Below are 21832 nucleotides of genomic sequence, written 5' to 3'. Positions count from 1 at the left end.
ACATAAAATAACACTTAATTTCAACATTTGTTCTCCCTATCAAGTCCCATGCACAGCATGCTGGGAAATGGAAATGCCCTGCCCAGTTTCATCAATGCTACATTAACGACACAAAAAGTAATCATGTAGTCCCAACTCAAATGTATTAAGTAAACTTCCATTTTACACATTAACATTTACTCATTTTTATATTCCCTGAAAATATAAACTTTTATAAATTTGAGACAATATTTTTAACATTGCAAAGATGCAACACTTTTTCTCTATTCACACATTGGATCATCAATATAAATAATTTTTAGTTTTAAATAGACACAATCTAATCAGTTTAAAGTCACTGATTGTAATAAATAATTTTTCATATACTTTACATTTGTATGTTAAATTGAGAACTTTCCAAAACAAACTGTATAAACAGTGGCTTCCTACAAACACTTTTAAGGAGGATCATTTTTTGTACATCAATATCAAGGCTTGGGTCTCTGAGGGTTGAAATGGTTTGGGATGGAGTTTAGCATGTCACACTGCAGGACATGTCAACTTTACAAAAGTATTTCATGTCAGCTGTCCATAGACCTCTGATGTGACTGTTTTTGTTGGACGTGTTCTTCAGGTCATGAGGAGAATCCCAACAGTCTTCGTAATAGATATAACTTCATCGCTGATGTTGTGGAGAAGATCGCTCCAGCCGTGGTTCACATCGAACTGTTCCGCAAGTATGACTTCCATTCTACTGAATCACACTCTTTATCACTCACTGACTTGTGATGTTTATCTTAATACAATTATTCTGTGTCATTTGACCCTTTTATCTGACATCTTTATAAGTCAACCCTGGACAAAAGTAGATACGTTTTGTCTTTTGATAAGCTGCATTCCTCAATTATCAATATCAGATGGCGCCTGTGGCATGTAAGCGTGATTCTAATCATGTTGGCTCTGGAACAACATTCTTACAACCAGTCAGAGGCAAAGTTAGGAGTAATATACTGCCATACTACTGGACTTTCTGTATATGTATGGAATACCCGGATGACCTTCTACAGTATATTTACCAAAATGAGCAGCGTACACAGTGAGCATTATTTTATAGAGATGGCCAGCAACATATCTCAACATACAGTGGTAAGAAAAAGTATGTGAACCCTTTTTGACCCTTTGTGAACCCTTTTGGTTTTCTGCATTAATTGGTCATCAAATGTGATCTCATCTTCATTAAAGTCACAAGTATAGACAAACAATTATAATCTTTCATGTCTCTATTGAACACATCCCATTAAACATTAACAGTGCTGTGGAAAAAGTAATTGAACCCTTCGATTTAATAACTGCTCGATCCTCCTTTGGCATCAATAACCTCAACCAAGTGTTTCCGGTATCTGCGGATTAAATCTGCACAACGTTCAGAAGGAATTTTGGATCATTCTTCCTTTCAGAACTGCTTCAGGTCAGACATATTCTTAGGATGTCTGGTGTGAACAGCTCTCTTGAGGTCATTCCACAGCATCTCTATTGGGTTAAGGTCTGGACTCTGACTGGGACCCTCCAAAAGGTGGATTTTCTTTTTTGAAGTCATTCTGTAGTGGATTTACTTTGATGTTTATGGTCATTGTCCTTCTACATCACCCAACTTCTAATAAGCTTCAGCTGGCACACTGCCTCCTTGATATTATGATGACGATGGCAAGCGGTCCAGGCCTCAAATAACTGAGGCAGTGGTGGCTCAGTGGTTGAGGCTCAGGGTTACTGACCAGAAGGTTGGGGGTTCAAGCCCCAGCACCACCAAGATGCCACTGTTGGGCCCTTGAGCAAGGCACTTAACTCCAGGTTGCTCCGGGGGGAGGGTAAAGTAAGTAAGTAAAGTAAAGTTTATTTATAAAGTGCTTTTCACAGATAAAATCACAAAGTGCTGTACAGGAGGATAAGTAAAATCAAACAGTATAAAATGTGTATACATATGTAAGATTAAAGTGACAATAGTGAAAACCCATTAACCAAAAGCCTTCTTAAATAAACATGTTTTCAGAGCCTTTTTAAAAGAGGCAACAGTGTCTGCCAGATGCATGGACAGGGGCAGGGCGTTCCACAGTCTGGGAGCTACAGACTGAAATGACATGTCCCCTCGGGTCTTATAACGAGTCTTAGGGACTGCAAGCAAGTTCTGGGCAGAGGACCTTATTATGTCCCTGTAATAAGTGCACTGTAAGTCGCTTTGGATGAAAGTGTCTGCCAAATGCATTAATGTAAATGTAAATAATGATGCTCCCTACACTGTACTTCACCATTGGGATTATGTTTTATTGGTATGTGGTGCCCTATTTATGCCATACGTAGTGCTGTGTGTTCTTCCCAAACAGTTCAACCTTTGTTTCATCAGTCCACAAAAAATTTTCCCAGCAGCGTTGTGGAGTGTCAAGATGGTCTTTGACAGGGGTTCTGGGTTTCTCAGCGAGTATTGACGCTGACTATCACACCTGGAGTCGCGAGATCGAATCCAGGGTGCACTGAGTGACTCCAAACAGGTCTCCTAAGCAACCAAATTGGCCCAGTTGCTAGGGAGGGTGGAGTCACATGGGGTAACCTCCTCGTGGGCACTATGATGTGGTTCTCGCTCTCAGTGGGGCGCGTGGTGAGTTGTGCGTGGATGCGCAGAGAATAACGTGAAGCCTCCACATGCGCTACGTCTCAGCGGTAACGTGCTCAACAAGCCACGTGATAAGATGCACGGATTGAAGGTCTCAGACGTGGAGGCAACTGAGATTCGTCCTCCGCCACCCAGATTGAGACGAGTCACTACTCCACCATGAGGACTTAAGAGCACATTGGAATTGGGCATTCCAAATTAGGGTGAAAAGGAGAGCAAATGAAAAGCAGACACACACCCCACTGAGAACGAGAACCACCTTACAGCAGCCACTAGGAAGGTAATCCATTCCAGCTTTTTGTAAAGGAACAATTCTTGATCGTAGGTCTTCTGAGATCTCTTTTTTGTGAGGCATGGTCCACGTCAGCAGATGCTTCTTGTGAATCGCAAACTCAAAACGTTTGAGTACTTTTTATTAGTCAAAGTAGCTCTAACCCACACCTCCAATCTTGTTTCATTAATTGGATGCCAGGTTTGCCAACTCCTGACTCTTATTAGCTTTTGTTGATGTCATTAGCCTAGGGGTTCACATACTTTTTCCAAACTTCACTGTGAATGTTTGAATTATGTATTCAATATGAACAAGAACAGTACAATAATTTGTGTGTTATTAGTTTAAACCGATTGTGTTTGGAATAGGTGTAAATTAAATGTAGGTCAAACCACATTTTAAGAGAAATGTATAAATCCAGGTTAAATCAAAGGGTTCACATACTTTTTCCAACCTAACCTGTGTTTCTCCCCAACACTGCCACTTACATACAGTATATATGATGTGAAAGTGAACAGACAAAGACAAGAAGACAAAAATGTCTTCGTGTCTTTAGTAGTTATCTTCTTTCTTTTCTCAGGATGGTCTTCTCCAAGCGCGAGGTGGCAGTGGCCAGTGGCTCTGGTTTCGTGGTGTCTGAAGATGGTCTGATTGTAACCAATGCTCATGTGGTGGCCAATAAACACCGGGTGAAGGTTGAGCTGAAGTCCGGCGCCACCTATGATGCCAAGATCAAAGACGTGGATGAGAAAGCTGATATTGCGCTCATCAAGATTGATGCTCCAGTGAGTAACTGCTGATTCCCACTCAAATATCAGAGTATATGAGAAATCTGATAACACATATAAAAGGAGATCCTTGCTCTGCTACAAACCTTAGTGAGCTGCCTTTTTGGCAGTATTTTAAGTCAAGTCAAGTCAATTTTATTTGTATAGTGCCTTTCACAACACACATCGTTTCAAAGCAGCTTTACAGAATATCAGCATTAACAGACGATAAAACTGTAATGTCTATAAAGTCGATTAATCATCATTGTGTAATTTTGATAAAATACGATTTTTAATAGTGTTTAAAAATAATTAAATGATAATTGTATTAATAACCCCAGTGAGCAAGCTGTAGGCGACTGTGGCAAGGAACACAAAATTCCATAAAATGTGGATTAATGGAGAAAAATAACCTTGGGAGAAACCAGACTCACTGTGGGGGCCAGTTCCCCTCTGGCTAACATCATGAATATAATGTAAATATTACTTATGTATAGTTAAAGTCATGGTTTAAAATTATTAAACTATGTGTTAAGGGTCAGTGATTAAACATCGATTGTGTTTGAACTGTAAGATTAATGACCACAGGCTTTGAAGTCCATCTAGATTAATTGCAGAAGTTCACATAGATGCAATTGTCCTTGTTAATTGGCTGATGAAGGCTTTTGTTGGCAATAGTTAGTCTAAGCATTTCATTTCAAGATCGTAGTCCATAAATAGACCGAGGTGATGCAGGTTGGAGTTGGCATCATTTCATCCTCTGAAGTCCGTCATAATAGATTGAAGTGATGTTTGGCTGGCACCGGCTGCATTTAGTCATCATCATTCTGCAACATGTAGCAGTGGAGTCCAACACGAAGCAAGAATGGTGCTGGATCCAGCCGGTTCTGGCGACCTCAGGATAGAAGTCCCGAGGTTGAGACAGGGAAACAAATAAAAAGACGTAAGCGTAGATGCCATTTCATTTATTGCAGAGTTAGAGATCATGCTCAATGTTTCTGGTTTCTGGTTCCAGCAGACCCAACTAAAGCAGCCTAATTGTGGGTTGGAGGATAAATTAGGTGTATGCCTGGCTAAATAGATGAGTCTTTAGTCTAGACTTAAACTGAGAGAGTGTGTCTGCATCTCGAACAGTGTTTGGGAGACTATTCCATTGTTTAGGAGCCAAATATGAAAAGGATCTTCCTCCTTTAGTGGATTTTGATATTCTAGGATCTATTAATAGGCCAGAATTTTGCGATCTTAATGAACGTGTTGGAATATAGCGTGGTAGAAGATCACTTAAGTACTGTGGAGCTAGACCATTCAAAGCTTTGTACGTAGTTAACAGAATTTTAAAATCAATACGGAATTTAACAGGTAGCCAATGTAACGATGATAAAATGGGGCTAATATGATCATATTTCTTGGTTCTCGTCAGCACTCTGGCTGCTGCATTTTGAACCAATTGAAGTTTATTTATTGATCTTGCTGGACATCCTCCCAGTAATGCATTACAATAATCTAGTCTTGAGGTCATGAACGCATGAATTAGTTTTTCGGCATCAGCAACCGAGAGCATATGCCTTAATTTAGCAATATTTCTTAGGTGGAAGAATGCTGTTCTACAAACATTTGTAATTTGATTTTCAAAGGACAGATTGGTATCAAATATAACACCTAAGTTCTTCGCTGTTGAAGATGATGTAACAGTACATCCATCTAGAGTCAAATTATATTTTAGTGGCTTATTTTTAGAGTTTTTTGGTCCAATAATTAGAACCTCTGTTTTGTAGAAGAATTGAGTAGAAGGAAATTTCTGGCCATCCAATCTTTTATTTCATTAATACACTCTGCTAATTTTGAGAATTGTGAAATCTCATCAGGTTTTGAAGAAATATAAAGTTGTGTATCGTCAGCATAGCAGTGGAAACTTATTCCACGATTTCTGATAATATCTCCCAGGGCATATACATGGAGAAAAGCAGAGGCCCTAAAACTGATCCCTGTGGCACTCCATATTTTACTTTTGTTTGGTTTGACAATTCCTCATTTACATAGACAAAGTGGTAGCTGTCTGCTAAATATGACCTAAACCATGCTAATGCCACTCCACATATTCCAACATAATTCTCTAGCCTATTCAAGAGAATGTCGTGATCTATCGTGTCGAATGCAGCACTAAGATCTAAAAGCACTAGAAGAGAAATGCAGCTGAGATCAGATGATAAGAGCAAGTCATTTGTAACTCTAATAAGTGCAGTCTCTGTACTGTGATGAGGCCTAAATCCTGATTGAAATTCTTCATATATACTATTTATCTGTAGAAATGAACATATTTGGGAGGATACTACCTTTTCTAGTATTTTTGACATAAACAGGAGATTTGAAATCGGTCTATAATTAGCAAGTTCTCCAGGATTAAGTTGTGGCTTCTTAATTAGCGGTTTGATAATTGCCATTTTAAAGTTTCTTGGGACATGTCCTAAGCATAGCGAGGAGTTAATGATATTAAGAAGAGGTTCTGATATTACAGGAGATACCTCTTTTAAGAGCTTAGTTGGTATAGGATCTAACAAACAAGTTGTGGCTTTTGATGTTTCGATAAGTTTTGTTAGCTCTTCATGACCTATGATAGCGAAGGATTGAAGTTGCACATGAGGGAAATTATTCAACAGTGTTTTCTGAGGTGCTATGACAGATGATTGCATAATTCCAATTTTATTTCTGATTATTTCAATTTTATCTGTAAAGAAATTCATGAAGTCATTACTCTTGAGCTGTGACGTAATATCTGGTTCGGTTGAGGCTTTATTCCTAACCAATTTAGCCACAGTACTGAATAAACATCTAGGATTGTTGTGGTTATTTTCTATGAGTTTACTAAAATATGCTGACCTGGCAGCTTTGAGTGCGTGTTTGTAGCTACAGACACTATCCTTCCATGCACCCTGAAATACTTCTAATTTTGTATTTTAAGGCATCACAAAAAAAAGTTCCAAAAAGGTATGCAGAATTACTCTTGTGTTTGCATGTATTCTAAGATAACTTCTTTGGCAAGCATCGCAACCATCCTTTGTGGAAAAGATAATCCCATGATGCATTGCGACGAGCTCCATAAACAAACATTGGCTGATTCTCAATGTGCGTTCTAATGTGTTCTTTTGTTTTCGTGGATTCGTTCAATATCATCATCCACTGCTGAAGTTCAATTCTAATACTCAACAATGTAAGTAAAGGAATACATAAAATGACCCGGATGTGTTCTCGATCAGGCCAAATATGGAGGATTCATCGGATGGTGACTTGTGGGCATGAACCTGGTACTACGGTGGCAGATGAAGGACATTATTGTTGCATTTTACCTCAAGAGTTTCCTGTTGTAAGCTTGTGAATGTCTGTCAGTTCATGGCAATCACGTCATCTTTCTCTTTATTTTAATAAAGTAATAAGCACATGGAGGAAACAAGTTTTACTCTTTCCACTGGTCACTAGTCCTGCAAAACCTCACTGGTGTGTGATACTGCCAGTTGTTCTTTCATTGGATACTGTGATGGTTAATTGCGCAACAGGAAGATCGCAGCACATCTTAAAGGTCGCGATATATATGTTCTTCATCCTCCTGTTCTTCTGAGTTCATTCTTCCAGAGTAGCTTGGCACGACAGGTCTGTAAGAACACAAGTCTGTTCTCTGCGTTCTTTGCATTGAGAAACAGCAAATATCCTAGATGAGATAAATGCCAAATATACTTAAAAAATACTGTAAATATCAATACAAATTTGTTAACAATTGACAATTTTACCCAATATAAACATTTGTTTGTGTTGTGTATTTTTATGCATATTAGAGAATTGCGAGGTTAGATTAGCAACACACTAATCCCAAAAAGACAACAAGACATCTCACTAGGTTTTTGAACAGAGCTTTAGTCAGTCACTGCAGAGAGATAGATTATACATGATATGCCTTGACTGTGTTTATTGTGAACAACAGTTTAATGGGATTTTCATGAAATCATCGTCAGCAGTGGTTCTCAACTGGTGGGGTGCTAAAATTGTTTACAGGTCTGTTCTGATTGGAGAGCAGGTAAAGAAAACACACACACAGTGCTAAACGCAAATAATAAAGTGCAAATAACCAGGAGCGTGTATCATGAAGCTAGTTGAAGAAACTCAGGGTTACAGGATTGGTTTACAAATTGTTGACAAAACCAGTCCAATTAGGCTTAATTGGTACCATGACACTGCTCATCAACTTTCTCTGTCAACTCAGGCTTTGATTCTGAGTTTAAGACTAGCTCACCTGTGTGCATATGAACGAGTGACGTTTGCAGCGAACAGCCAATCGCGTGACACATGGAGAGGGAGAGAGAGAGAGAGTGAGGAAGCGTTTAATTTCCGGCGAGAGTCAGCAGAATTTCAATCATTATAATAAAATGAAAAATGAAAACTCATTTACACTGCACAAGAGATCGCCATGAAATCATGAAGAAAAAAAAACATGATTTATAAAGCACAAGGGAAGAATCATCACAGCCGCTGCAGGAGCTCAAGAGGACTGCTGGAAACAAATATAAAACATCTGATAGATCAATGTGTATAAGTGAATTCATATAGGTCCACAACAAGAACACACAGGCGTGTAAATCTTAAAAACTGTATTAAAACCCTTCATTAATAACTACAGTCTTGAACAACTCAAAATAGGTATCATTTTAAAGCTTCAAAGCTGTACTTTACAATGCATGTAGGCTTTTTTATGTAAAGTGCACTTTAATAGAAATGGAGGAGTGGCTTCATTGCGTCAGAGTTGTACCTTTACTCACAGCTGATTGGTTCAGTATCTGTTGGCGATCTGTTACCAAGAACAAGACAAGGTTAGCAGTGTAGCTAATATGGCTATGAACACAAATAAATGCCAACCCACTTTCATGGTACCTAGAACCCAGGGTTGATGCAAACTAAACTGAAACTTGCCTGGCTAGCTACCTAAACCGGTCAGACCTAGCCAAATTAGCCAACATGGACAGGTTGTGTGATATCCTCGAAAACCATCAAATATAAAAGAGAATACAACCAAAAATAGTCTACGTACATCAAGTATGGGTTTATCAAATTGGTCTCTTGAGGAGTCATATTAATAGGACGAGATGGCAAAATCGTAAGAAAGCATACAAGTTGACTCTTTTCTGCATTAGTGTTTGGTGACAGTAACAGGCCCTTGTGCTGGCAGACAGCAGTGCCACGTTGCTGTAATTCCCCCCTTTCCTCTGGCTCAGCTTGTGCTTAGTCACTGCCTCACTGTGAATAATTGATATTGTGTAACGCTCATATTCTGCTTAGCTTGAGTTTCATGTGAGTTTGTTGGATTGATTGATCTCTTTGTCAGCACAGAGAAATATGTACATATTCCTCTTGGTTTTTAAAAGGATTTGATAGAACAGAAAACAGTTGGAAACACTCGAGCAGTTCTTTAATTTGCTGGAGGGTTTGGGCAGATCCCACCTTGGGTGCTTGTTTATTTTCACAAGGAGAAATGACCCCTTACAGGTCATTTACAATGTCAAGTGGCTCTGAGTGGATTCTCTGTCTCCAAAACCAATTCTGCCATAATTTCTACACTTGCACCTGTTCATTCTTAGTGTTTCTTGATCTAATCTGACCCTTGTTTTTATTCCCACAAAATTAGCCAGTTCCTCCCTAAAACAGAGGGAACATTGCAAATCAACATCATTTAACTTCCCAAAAACAGTCTGACTGGACTCTTTGACCTTGTTTAAGGTTGTAGACTTAGACCTGTTACACATATTAAGGACCCCTTGAAATTAAAATGGAAGTTTTGTGACTTTTAGTTCATATCTGTTAGCTTTGAGGTCATCTAATACTACTGTCCTCCTAATCGTTGACAAAATAGACCATAAGAAGAAATGTACCATCGATATGTCCCTCCTCAATTTCCTGTTTCAACAACATTTGTCTTAAAAGTTGTTAACTATGCTGTTTGTCAGTGCCATATTTCTAAACCAAACAGTTTTTAATACTTTCAAACAGTATTAGGGGTGTAATTATCCATATTTATATTTTAAATCTCAGGCCAGCCACGTCCGTATGCATTACTATCAGACGTTGCAGCAACCTTATGATATTCATCTTGCTTTATAAGTGCTAAATATGCTTCTTATGTGGGACACGGATGTGTGTGGAGTGATTGAAGCCTGAAGTTGCACTCTGCTCTTATCCGTGCTCGCCCGTCAACAGGGCTGCGAGCTCTAGTTACAGGATAGTGCAGAGAGGCTCACATGCGTGATTAAATCAGGCTTTCCTCGATATTGTGGCACATTTGAATTCTAAATGTGAATATTCTATTTTTTTTATATATTTTTTTTTTATTGCTTTCTTGTTTAACAAACACAAAACAAAACAACATAAGAAGCCCGACACACAACAAAAATAAACGCATAAGTGTACATACACTGAAAAAAATGTTATGTTGACTTTGCTTAATTTTATTATGTCAAGGGGTTGCACGAAATACATTTATCTAAATCTAGATATATTTTATAAGTTGAGTGTATTAATCGCTTTCAGTAATTTCAGATTAATTATATTCATAATTTTAGCTAAACTATTTTGAGTAGAATTTACTAATTTTTTTTATGTTCAGTACACTAAAATGAATTATGTGCAACCAGATCAATTTAATAGTTTAATTTCTACATACTAAAATTAATTTTAATCCAAGTTTTGTTTTTTCTCTTATCTTTCATGAATATTCAGGCAAATAAAGCAAACCCAGTATTTTCAACTCTAACTTTATTTTTCTGATCCAAGAGATAGATTTTTGCACTCGAAAACAAGAGTATGTAACTCTTTGGGAGTAATCTCCCAAACAATATTGGCAGTAATGCAACTCAGTAGTCACCACTTTTCAAATTGCTTTCTTATAACAAAATGCCCTAGTATCATCCATTAACAAAACAAATGAACCAGAATAGCTGGAAGACATCAAACACTGAGGAACTTGTGTGAGATTAGTGGCATTCACAAGAGTGGCTGAAGAAATCCTACAGTCCAGCAATGATTTTGTTCTTTAGTCCAAGGACTTTGGGGGAAAGCCTTTCTCCATCCATTTTCAAGAGCACGTTTTGAATGAATTCATAGGAGTATTTCAGCTCTTTGGGGTAAGTCATGTTCAGTACATAGATGACTCCCAGCATCACTGCACATGCTTGGGCTACAGATCCAATGTTGTCCAGAATGATTTCTCCTTCAACATAAATGCCAATGTCATCATGTGCTCCAATTTCTCCACCCTCCTTATTGATGACATAAACACCCATGGTGGATTTCTGCAGGTCTCTCTGGATGTCATCTTCGATGTCCTGTATATTTGTAGAGTATAGGTGACCAAAAACAAAAAACATTAATTTATGTAATAGATTTTAATGACCTAAAAATTCTAAATGTCTTCATATTAACAATATATAATTACACTGGTCAGTAAAACTATTGAAAATAATTTGGTCAGTTAAATAAAGGTTCATGTGAATTAACAAATCACAGATTTTTGTTTTTATGGCATTGTGGAAAACATCAAAACTTTTCTGCAAATGGAGCAGAGACACAGAAGTCAGAATGGATTGAGAGATGGACTAACACATTGTTGGTTTTGGTCTTTTAATTGAACATTAAGAGAAATAATGAATAAAGCCTGCCTTATCTTTTCAAGAACCAAACTAATGGTTTAAAATGTTTTAGCCAATAAATGAAAATCTCCAGACACAGACAAATGTACATCATCCTGTGACAACATCCATGTCTTCAGGATTTCCTTTCCTCGAGAGTCTGTCAATTATTGGATGTCAGAGTTCTTTAATGCACCAGGGTGTGTTTAGAAAACGGTACCTGCTTTGAAAACTGTATAGAAAATTGTTGATTTTTATACAAATATTCTCAACCTTATCATGGCTACTTGTATGGTTAAAATTAATTTTCTAAAATTGATGCTTTGGAAAATGGTCAGTGGTGATGTTGATGCATTTGTCATCAATGGGCTAAAACAAAAAAACACCAGTATGATCCTCACGATCCTCTGTAGTGACATGCTTTAGTGGCTAGAGAATTTTTCAAGTTTTGCATTAGTTGATTTAAATAAACAGCAGGCTTCCACACTATAATAAACCTAGACCCCAGAATACGACAGCGTGTAGACTGTGATAGAACTACAGATGCCATAGTTTTGGTGTCAACACAGTGATTTTGTTATGCATCGGGCTTGTTTTTCTTGAGTGCCCCTTTAAATCACATTGTGAAAGCCATTTTCTTCTAACTAGTGGGTTAATGACATTAGGATCTTAAAACATTTTCTATAATACAAGACAGTACATCTGACAGACAAATGCAAATACAATGACTTGCCTTATACTCCCGAATGAGATGTCCATCATCCTCACCAAGGTAGATGCAAAGTGCCTTGAGGACTGCTGCCCTTTTTAGATTGATGTCACTTATAGCCTGTGTAAAAGGATTACAACTATTAAAATACAATAAATAATAAATAATAAAAATGTCTTGAAACTGTAGAATATTTCAAACCTGTGATAACATCAAAAATACAGGTGAAATTCGAAAAATTAGAATATCGTGCAAAAGTTCATTAATTTCAGTAATTCAGCTTAAAAGGTGAAAATAATATATTATATAGACTCATTACAAGCAAAGTAAGATATTTCAAGCCTTTATTTGATATCATTTTGATGATTATGGCTTACAGCTTATGAAAACCCCAAATTCAGAATCTCAGAAAATTAGAATATTGTGAAAAGGTTCAGTATTGTAGGCTCAAAGTGTCACACTCTAATCAGCTAAACACCTGCAAAGGGTTCCTGAGCCTTTAAATGGTCTCTCAGTCTGGTTCAGTTGAATTCACAATCATGGGGAAGACTGCTGACCTGACAGTTGTGCAGAAAACCATCATTGACACCCTCCACAAGGAGGGAAAGCCTCAAAAGGTAATTGCAAAAGAAGTTGGATGTTCTCAAAGTGCTGTATCAAAGCACATTAATAGAAAGTTAAGTGGAAGGGAAAAGTGTGGAAGGAAAAGGTGCACAAGCAGCAGGGATGACCGTAGCCTGGAGAGGATTGTCAGAAAAAGGCCATTCAAATGTGTGGGGGAGCTTCACAAGGAGTGGACTGAGGCTGCGAGTTACTGCATCAAGAGCCACTATGTCACAGACTGGTCCTGAACATGAGCATAACAATGTCAGAAGCGTCTTACCTGGGCTAAAGAAAAAAGAACTGGTCTGTTGCTCAGTGGTCCAAAGTCCTCTTTTCTGATGAGAGCAAATTTTGCATCTCATTTGGAAACCAAGGTCCCAGAGTCTGGAGGAAGAATGGAGAGGCACACAATCCAAGATGCTTGAAGTCCAGTGTGAAGTTTCCACAGTCTGTGTTGGTTTGGGGAGCCATGTCATCGGCTGGTGTTGGTCCACTGTGCTTTATTAAGTCCAGAGTCAACGCAGCCGTCTACCGGGACATTTTAGAGCACTTCATGCTTCCTTCAGCAGACAAGCTTTATGGAGATGCTGACTTCATTTTCCAGCAGGACTTGGCACCTGCCCACACTGCCAAAAGTACCAAAACCTGGTTCAATGACCATGGTATTACTGTGCTTGATTGGCCAGCAAACTCGCCTGACCTGAACCCCATAGAGAATCTATGGGGCATTGCCAAGAGAAAGATGAGAGACATGAGACCAAACAATGCAGAAGAGCTGAAGGCCGCTATTGAAGCATCTTGGTCTTCCATAACACCTCAGCAGTGCCACAGGCTGATAGCATCCATGCCACGCCGCATTGAGGCAGTAATTAATGCAAAAGGGGCCCAAACCAAGTACTGAGTACATATGCATGATTATACTTTTCAGAGGGCCGACATTTCTGTATTTAAAGTCCTTTTTTTATTGATTTCATGTAATATTCTAATTTTCTGAGATTCTGAATTTGGGGTTTTCATAAGCTGTAAGCCATAATTATCAAAATTATATCAAATAAAGGCTTGAAATATCTTACTTTGCTTGTAATACTGAAATTAATGAACTTTTGCACGATATTCTAATTTTTCGAGTTTCACCTGTATATACACAATGACTTCATTATACATTCTGTAAATTGCCCTCTTTAGCTAAAGAATGTTAGTGTATTGTGACTTAATTTTCATAAAATATCAGGTCTGAATGTGTAGAGCGATAGGGTGACAGTTCAGTCTGGACGGTAAGTGCAAATGTACCAAAAGGTCTCTGTTTTAAAACACTTGAAATGTACCTGTCTAGTGCCAGCCTCGATTATTTGTAAGGGCAAGGTTCTAGGCTACATCCACACTACTAAATTTTAGTAGTGTGGATGTAGCCTTAGGAACCTTGCCCCTTACAAATAATCAAGGCTGGCACTAGACAGGTACGTTTCAAGTTTCTCCACAGTGTATATGATATTTTCTACTACAATGTAAAAACATGTTTACCTCTTGCAAGATCGCCAGATGTTTGGCTAGTTTTTGGCCAGAAACACCTCCCTAATTGTTGAAAATAGATGTCATCTGGGGTAAATAGCTGTCCAACTGAGCCATGAAGGTTGTTTCAAGTGGGACTGTTGTTATGCGCTGGAATTCAGCATTTATCTATTACACACACACAAAAAAAACAACAGAAGACAAAGAGCACTGTGATCAGCCATCAGTGTAATGATATTTTGTGGCTACTATATCATTAAAAGATATATTCTAATTTCATTATATTCTATATTCTTGGTGTACAGTGTGTTCTAGCCAGATTCAGCACGGAGTCAGATTTTCAACCTCCTTAAGCCTTGAGCCCAGGCAAGGAAGCTTGAAAAAAAGTGAAGAGAAGCTTTTTTTTTTTTTCTTACCTGCATTCCGCGAAGACCTGACTCTGATTGGCTAGTGTTCGTTGCCTTCGTTGGTTAGGTTTGCGCAAGTGGAGTGACATGCTTGTCAAAAAAAATGTCACGGGCGGTCACAGCCAGTCTGCGGCAGAGTAGGGGCGGGTCTACGGGTGTGAAAAAAAAACCTTTTAAAGAAACGGTTAATTTTACCTAGGCCTGCAGTATGTAGAAGCTTAACGTTAAACTCTTGCCGTCAGTGCACATTAACCACCTTTTACCAACATGATTTCACAGGTGTATTTTGTCCTAATGTTAACACATTGACAAGATTAGAAAACATGCTTACAGCCAGTCAGGAATAACGTTAATGTAACGTTAGGCTTGGCCAGTCTAACGTACAAGCCTAGACAGCAAGGAAGGTGAAGCTACAATTAACGTTAATGTTCGTAAAACTTTTTTGCTTTTATTCGTCATCCACAAACTAAATAAAGTCTAACAAGACAAACACTGAATTCACCACGCGTTTACACTTACGCTAAAGTTAACTTACTAACCTTACACAACTCACGTTAAGCTAGTCGCTGTAACCTTATCTAATGTAATTTATATAAAAAACACAAACTTAGCATTAGCTAAACACATATTTTTTTTATATCAAATGTTTTAAAGTGTAAACAGAACCCTGTTTAAGTAACAAATATAACACACCAATGATTCTAAATTGCTTACTTACCGAAAATGTAGAGCTGAATGCAGGCAGCATTCAAAAGAGTGCATCACGTACAATCCTACTGCCTTCCTTGGCGCCTTCAGAAAAAAATGGGTCTGCACATGCGCAGACCGGACAGTATATGGAAATTAAATTAAACGTATTTTTTTCTAATTACTTTTAATTGAATGAAATTAACTTGTTTTAAACAAGAGCCGTGAATTTGAGAATTACTAATAAAAAATAAGTAGGATTAAATAACACATTATAATCAGTGAAATTAACCAGATAAAAACATGTAACATTTACAAAGGTTCAGAATCAGTTTTTTCAGTGTACAATAACAACAAGGCATTATACCATACCAAACCTTAAAATATCACAAATAGAGGCATTGATGCTGTCCAAGTATGGTGTCCAAGTGCGAATGAAAGTGTCAGTTGTAGAGTGAATAAAACATGTTAAAAGTTCCAGAGGGATAGTCTCTCTAATGATTGAATGCCATCCCTTTATAGAGGGGGGTTTGTCGCTGATCCACGACATTAGTAAGTTCTTCCTGGCAGCAAAAGTTAGTAGGCTAAAGAGACATCTTTTATGCTTATTAGAAATAAGCTTACATGGGAAACCCAGGAGGAGAGACAAAGGGTCAGGATCCAAGGCCAGACCTAAGATGTTGTTCAATTGAGCCACAATTCTGGACCAGTAGGTCTGAATCACATGACAATCCCATACACAGTGAATATAATCTCCTCTGTCAGATTTACATTTGGGGCAAAGTGGTGAGTGAGCTGGATTGTATTTGTGTCTTAGAAAAGGCGTAATATGTAATCTGTGGAGGATCCTATGCTGAATGGCTCTTGCTCTATTGCAAACTGAAAGCCTATTGGCTAGAGACCAAACCGTCTCCCATTCATTCTCCGAGATATCCACCCCAAGCTCTCTTTCCCAAGTTAATCTGAGGTGTGAGGTATCAGCTGTACCATAGGAGCCTAGGGCTTTGTAGAAGAAGGAGATCAACTTTTGCGTAGGAGGGTTTAAAAGTATCGTCTCAATTACTGAGAATGAATATTTGGAAGTAAGTGTAGTAATTCCAAATATATAATCTCTAATTTGCAAGAATCTAAAAAAATGTTGTCTAGGTAAGTTATATTTTGAGGCTATACTATCAAAGGGCAATAGTGATCCCTCCTCAAATAGGTCACCTATCCTACATATGCCATTAGCCTGCCAAAGGTTGAAACCAGAGTCCATAGTACTTGGCAGAAACTCTGGATTGTTCAGGATTGGCAAAAGGGGAGATGTTGTATCGATCCTATCTTCTAATCTTTGAATTATGCGCCATGCCTTGAGAGTATTACGTACTAAAGAATTGTCACACATAGCTCTCTTCAGTTTGGAATCACGGACAAACAGCAAGTTTTGCAAAGGGCATTTGGATTGTGCAGATTCAAGATCGAGCCAAACTGATTTAGGGTCTTCGTTAAGCCACTCAACAATGAATCTAAGCTGGCAAGCCAGCTGATACAGTTTAAAATTTGGGAGATCCAAACCGCCCTTTGCACCAGGGAGCTGAAGCTTGGATAATTTCAACCTAGGTTTTATTTTGCTCCAGATAAATGAACTTAGCGACCCATTCAACTCTTTTATAACCTTATTGGACATTAAAATAGGAATCATCTGCATTGGGTACAGTAATCGAGGTAGGACATTCATCTTTATCATAGTAACCCGTCCCAGCCAAGACAGGGGGAGAGTCATCCACCTGGTCAAATCATCTCGAATTTTATTGAGCACTGGTGTAAAATTGGCATTGTATAATTTCCTAAAAGTAGCGGTTATATTGATACCTAAATAAGTAAAACCTTCTTTGGAATATTTAAAAGGAAAGGAGGGGGGTTGGTTTATGGACTTCTTATTCCCTATAAATAGGGCGACTAATTTAGAGAAATTAATCTTGTAGCCGGAAAATTGCCCAAATTCCTGAATGAGGTCAACAACCGCTGGCACAGAGCTCTCGGGGTCTGTAAAAAAAGTAACACATCATCTGCATATAAGGAGATTTTGTGTCGCCTATCTCCCAGAGACACCCCCGACACAGCATCACTCTCTCTTATCCTCTGAGCAAATGGCTCTATTGCTATCGCAAAGAGCAATGGAGAGAGGGGACATTCCTGCCTAGTGCCCCGGAACAAAGAGAAATTGTCAGATCTATGACCATTGGTAATAACCGCGGATAGGGGATCTTTATAGAGTGTTCGCACCCACTTAATGAAGTATCCCCCAAGGCCAAACTTTTCCAGCGTGTAAAACAGATACGGCCATTCCACAGAATCATAAGCTTTTTCCGCATCTAGGGACAGAATGCAAGAGCTAATACTGAGGTTGTGGGAAAGTTCAATAATGTTTAAAAGCCTCCTGACATTATGGGTGGAACTTCTACCTTTGATAAACCCTGTCTGATCTTCATGAATAATAGATGGCAGAACCTTTTCCAATCTTAGCGCTAAAATTTTAGATAACAGTTTTAAGTCTGAATTAAGCAAAGCGATTGGCCTATAGGAACCACAATTTTCTGGGTCCTTACCTTTTTTAAAATAAGAGAAATATTTGCCTCGCGAAGCGAGGGGGGTAGCCTGTAAGTCAAGAACGAATGATTGAGCATGGCTAATAGAGGGTCTAGGAGCACGTGCTCAAATTCTTTATAGAACTCGCATGCAAAGCCATCAGGCCCAGGAGATTTTCCAGACTTCAAACTATGGAGTGCGATTATAGCTTCCTCTCTTGAAATAGGTGCATTGAGAAGTTCTCTCTGGTCTTCTGAAACAACAGGGAGGGTTAGTTGATCAAAGAATGATTTCGGGAAGAATGATGAGACTGATAGAGAACAGAGTAGAACTGTTTAAAATATTGTTAATAATAATAGAATCAAAATGACGCACTCCCATGGGGTCTACTATAGAAGTAATAAATTGTGAATAAGCATTGGACTTCGTTAAATGAGCCAAATATTTACTGGGTTTATTGCCCCATTCGTATAGATTTGCTTTGAATATAATATTTTTGAATGAGACTGATGAGTTAATAATGAATTTAGAGAGGTCCGCACAGCACTTATTTTTTCGAACAAAACTGGGGAGGGATCATTCAAGTAGCTGCTAGTGGCAGTATTTAATTCTAACTCTAGGTGTTTCTGTTTCTCTGACTGTTTTCTTTTTTTGGTTGTAGAGTATGAAATAACAAGGCCTCTAATGTATGCTTTGGTCGTCTCCCAGAGAAGTGAGGGATTATTTGTAGATTCTGAGTTAATAGATACAAATATTTTAAATTCTGAATTAAAGTATGAGAGAAATGTATCATCTTTGAGTAATAAATTATTAAATCTCCAACTTCTAACAGGTCTAAGAAACCCCTTCACGCAAACATCTAGCACCACTATAGCGTGGTCAGATATAGCAATGTCTCCAATGTTGCAACGTGAAATCATATGCATTATAGTTTTAGGAGCAAAGAAGTAGTCAATCCTAGAGTGACAATTATGTGGGTGAGAAAAAAAAGTGAATTTTTTCTGATACGGGTTCAGGGTGCGCCAAACATCCAAATATTGTAAGTCCTCACACAGTGCGGCAAGAGCTTTGGACTGTTTGGTGAAAAAAGTGTCTCTGAGGGGAAAACGGTCTAGCGATGAATTCAATAAACAATTAAAGTCTCCGCCAATAATACAGAATCCAGATGCGCGTTCTTTAAACTCAAGGAAAGCTTTTGTAAGAAATTCTGGGGAGTAATTTGGGGGGGCAATAATGTTTAAAAGCGAAATTTCTTCTGCGTTCAAAGTCCCTTTAATAATGATGTATCTGCCATGTTTGTCCTTTAAACTGTCTGTAACCATGAAAGGTATATTTTTACTAACCAAAATAGATACTCCTCTACTGCTTTTCGTAAAGGATGAGAAATGAATCTGACCAACCCATTTGTTATGTGTTAGGTTCAAATGTTCGCTATCGCTTAAATGGGTTTCCCGCAATAAGGCTACATCTATATTCTCCTTATAGAGTCGTGTGAACACTTTACTAATTTTTGTACGCCCATGTAAACCCCTTACGTTCCATGTACAAAGTCGTAAACTACTAACCATTATTTAAAGAATAGATCAGGTGGTGCTCTCCCCCCTTCGAATAATTCCATGATCATTATTACCCTGTCATTAGGTCCAGTGAACAGATATGCGTGTGTCAAGGCATTACAGTAAACAATAACACATATTAAAACACGCCAAACTGGCAACATGAAAAGAAAGGAAAAATAAGAGAAAAAATAGCACAAGGAAATTAAAGAATAGAAAAAAATAGGAAAAAAAGGGGGCCGTTTCCCCACATCAAGGGGAAAGCTCTTCATCCCAGAAACAGTCCGTCTCTCGTTGTCTCTCCCGTAGCAACGATACATAAAAGTAATACACACCCAAAATGAAAACGAAAGTTATTGAGCCAGCCCCCGCCACTCAAAGAGGAGAGAAATTGAAAATAAAGTACGCAAACTAGAACTCACGTCGCTGCACATTAACGTTACAATGCTTGAAGCCAGACCAGCCCGACAGAAAACCCGATGAAGATCAGGTGCTGGATTTTGGATCGCTCTTGTCCAGGTACTGCGAGACTGCAGCCGCCGTCTCGAAGACTTTAAGGGTACTTCCAATATAGACTCGTAGCTTGGCTGGATACAGCATCGCATAGCGGGCACCCATGTCTCGAAGTCGCTGTTTGACCGCGTTGAAATCTTTACGCTTTCGTATCACTGAAGCCGAGAAATCCTGGTAGAATGATATTGTGCTGTCCTCGTACCGCAAATCTGCATCCGCCGATCGTTTCCTGCTGGCATCAAGAATCCTCTGCTTATCGCCATAGTTGTGGAACCGGACGATCAGTGGCTGTGGCCTGGCGTTAGCACCCGGTTTTGGGGCTAATGTGCGATGTGCCCTTTCAATTTTAATGCGACCACTCTTGGTACGCAGGCCAAGAAATTCGGGGATCCATGATTCAAGGAAAGTAACTGTATTGGCGCCCTCTATTTCTTCGCGAAGGCCCAGAATGCGGATGTTTTTGCGCCGGCCTCTATTTTCCAAGTCATCGATATGTTCGGTAAGCGTGGCCACTTGTTTTTCAAGAGTGCACGCGCGGGAGCTCGCGTCCTCCGAGGATGCCTCCGCCGCCATGATTCTCCGCTCCGCCTCGTACAATCGACCATTAACACTTTCCAGCTGCTGGGTATGATTATGCACAGTTTCTGCCAGTGGGCTGAGTTTTTCATCTATTGCATTAGAGGTCTTTTCGGTCATAATTTAAAGTGCTCTTGCAAGCGCCGGGCTAAGTTCAGCCTCGCTACCCGCATCTGCTTGACTCTGTTCAGGCTCTTCGGCCGGTACCTCAGCGGTCGAATCTTTTTTCGGCATTTTCTTAGGAGGTCTTGGCATTTTCGGCAAAGATTGCGGCCAGAAAGTCTCTAGCGACATACTACACAAGATTTATAGTCGAAAATCAGAGCCTGCGTACCTCATTTAACGAATATGAAAAGAAAACGAAAAAGAGTGACAGGAGCGACCCAAAACTGCTGCTACTTCCCAACCGCCGTCTTGCGCCCCCCTCGAGAATATTCTATTTTAAAGCGCTATGGAGCAATTCAACCTTGTCAAAGGCTAAGGACCCCCGATATTCTGAAGAGTGAAAGAGAAAACACCTACCCTGCACCAACATCAATTACAAGACTTTTCACATCTACACATAAACTACTAACATTATCATAGTAAACTGTCACAGAATTTCTCAATACAACTGTGGAAGATAGACACGCAGAGCACATACTCTTCTGTCATGGGTGTGTAAGTATTTTGGATTGAAAGACTTGCTTGATTATTACAAAAATTACAAATTGTCATGGTGTTACATCCTTCCACAAGGCAATGATCTGTCATCAAACGATTAATGATTACAGATGTGTCTGTACTGTTGGTATTATTTATCTTTTTTTCAACAACTGAAGTATCTTATTTTGTTCTGTATGTCCCAATGTGGATACTGGTTTAGCACTTTTCAGGGAGCTCAATAAAATATATATATTATAAGTTGTATCGTGATGAAAATGCCGATTTACACCCCTACACAGTACATTATAATATTTTGATGGATCATGTGACTAATTTGAAGCATATGATTTCTTTTTTTTAATGATGCTATATTATGTTTAAAACAAGCACAACAGTGTATATTTTTAATATTGGCCAACATATCGGTTATATGCTATGATATTAAAATATTTCTCAGTGGTGTAATCTGATTAAAAGTAATTAGTTACTGTAATATAATAACTTTTTATTCAACATATAATGCGTTACATTTTATATTCTTGTAATTTGATCACAGTTACTGACATTTAGTACATTACTTGGGATACACATATTTCACAAATCTATGTAATGCATTTAAAATATGAATTTATGTTCATTTGTGTGTCCATTTGCGTTTCTTTGACAGCTGAAAGGTATGTGACATTGGAGGAAATATAAACATTATTTTG

The 21832-nt window shown here is 38.6% G+C and overlaps 1 protein-coding gene across 1 annotated transcript in view; it reads left to right on the top strand.

Annotated features, from left to right (window-relative positions):
• Positions 1-21832, top strand: part of htra1b (HtrA serine peptidase 1b) — a 102196-nt gene that overhangs the window by 32382 nt on the left and 47982 nt on the right. The window contains exons 2-3 of the mRNA XM_052102785.1: positions 614-716; positions 3496-3700. Of these exons, the coding sequence (XP_051958745.1) occupies positions 614-716; positions 3496-3700 (308 nt within the window). The remainder of the gene's footprint in view (positions 1-613; positions 717-3495; positions 3701-21832) is intronic.

Source organism: Xyrauchen texanus, chromosome 33 (genome assembly GCF_025860055.1).
Source record: "Xyrauchen texanus isolate HMW12.3.18 chromosome 33, RBS_HiC_50CHRs, whole genome shotgun sequence".
Lineage (NCBI taxonomy): Eukaryota > Metazoa > Chordata > Actinopteri > Cypriniformes > Catostomidae > Xyrauchen > Xyrauchen texanus.
Note: the sequence above shows the minus strand (reverse complement) of the source record. Positions and strands in the feature narration are given on the sequence as shown.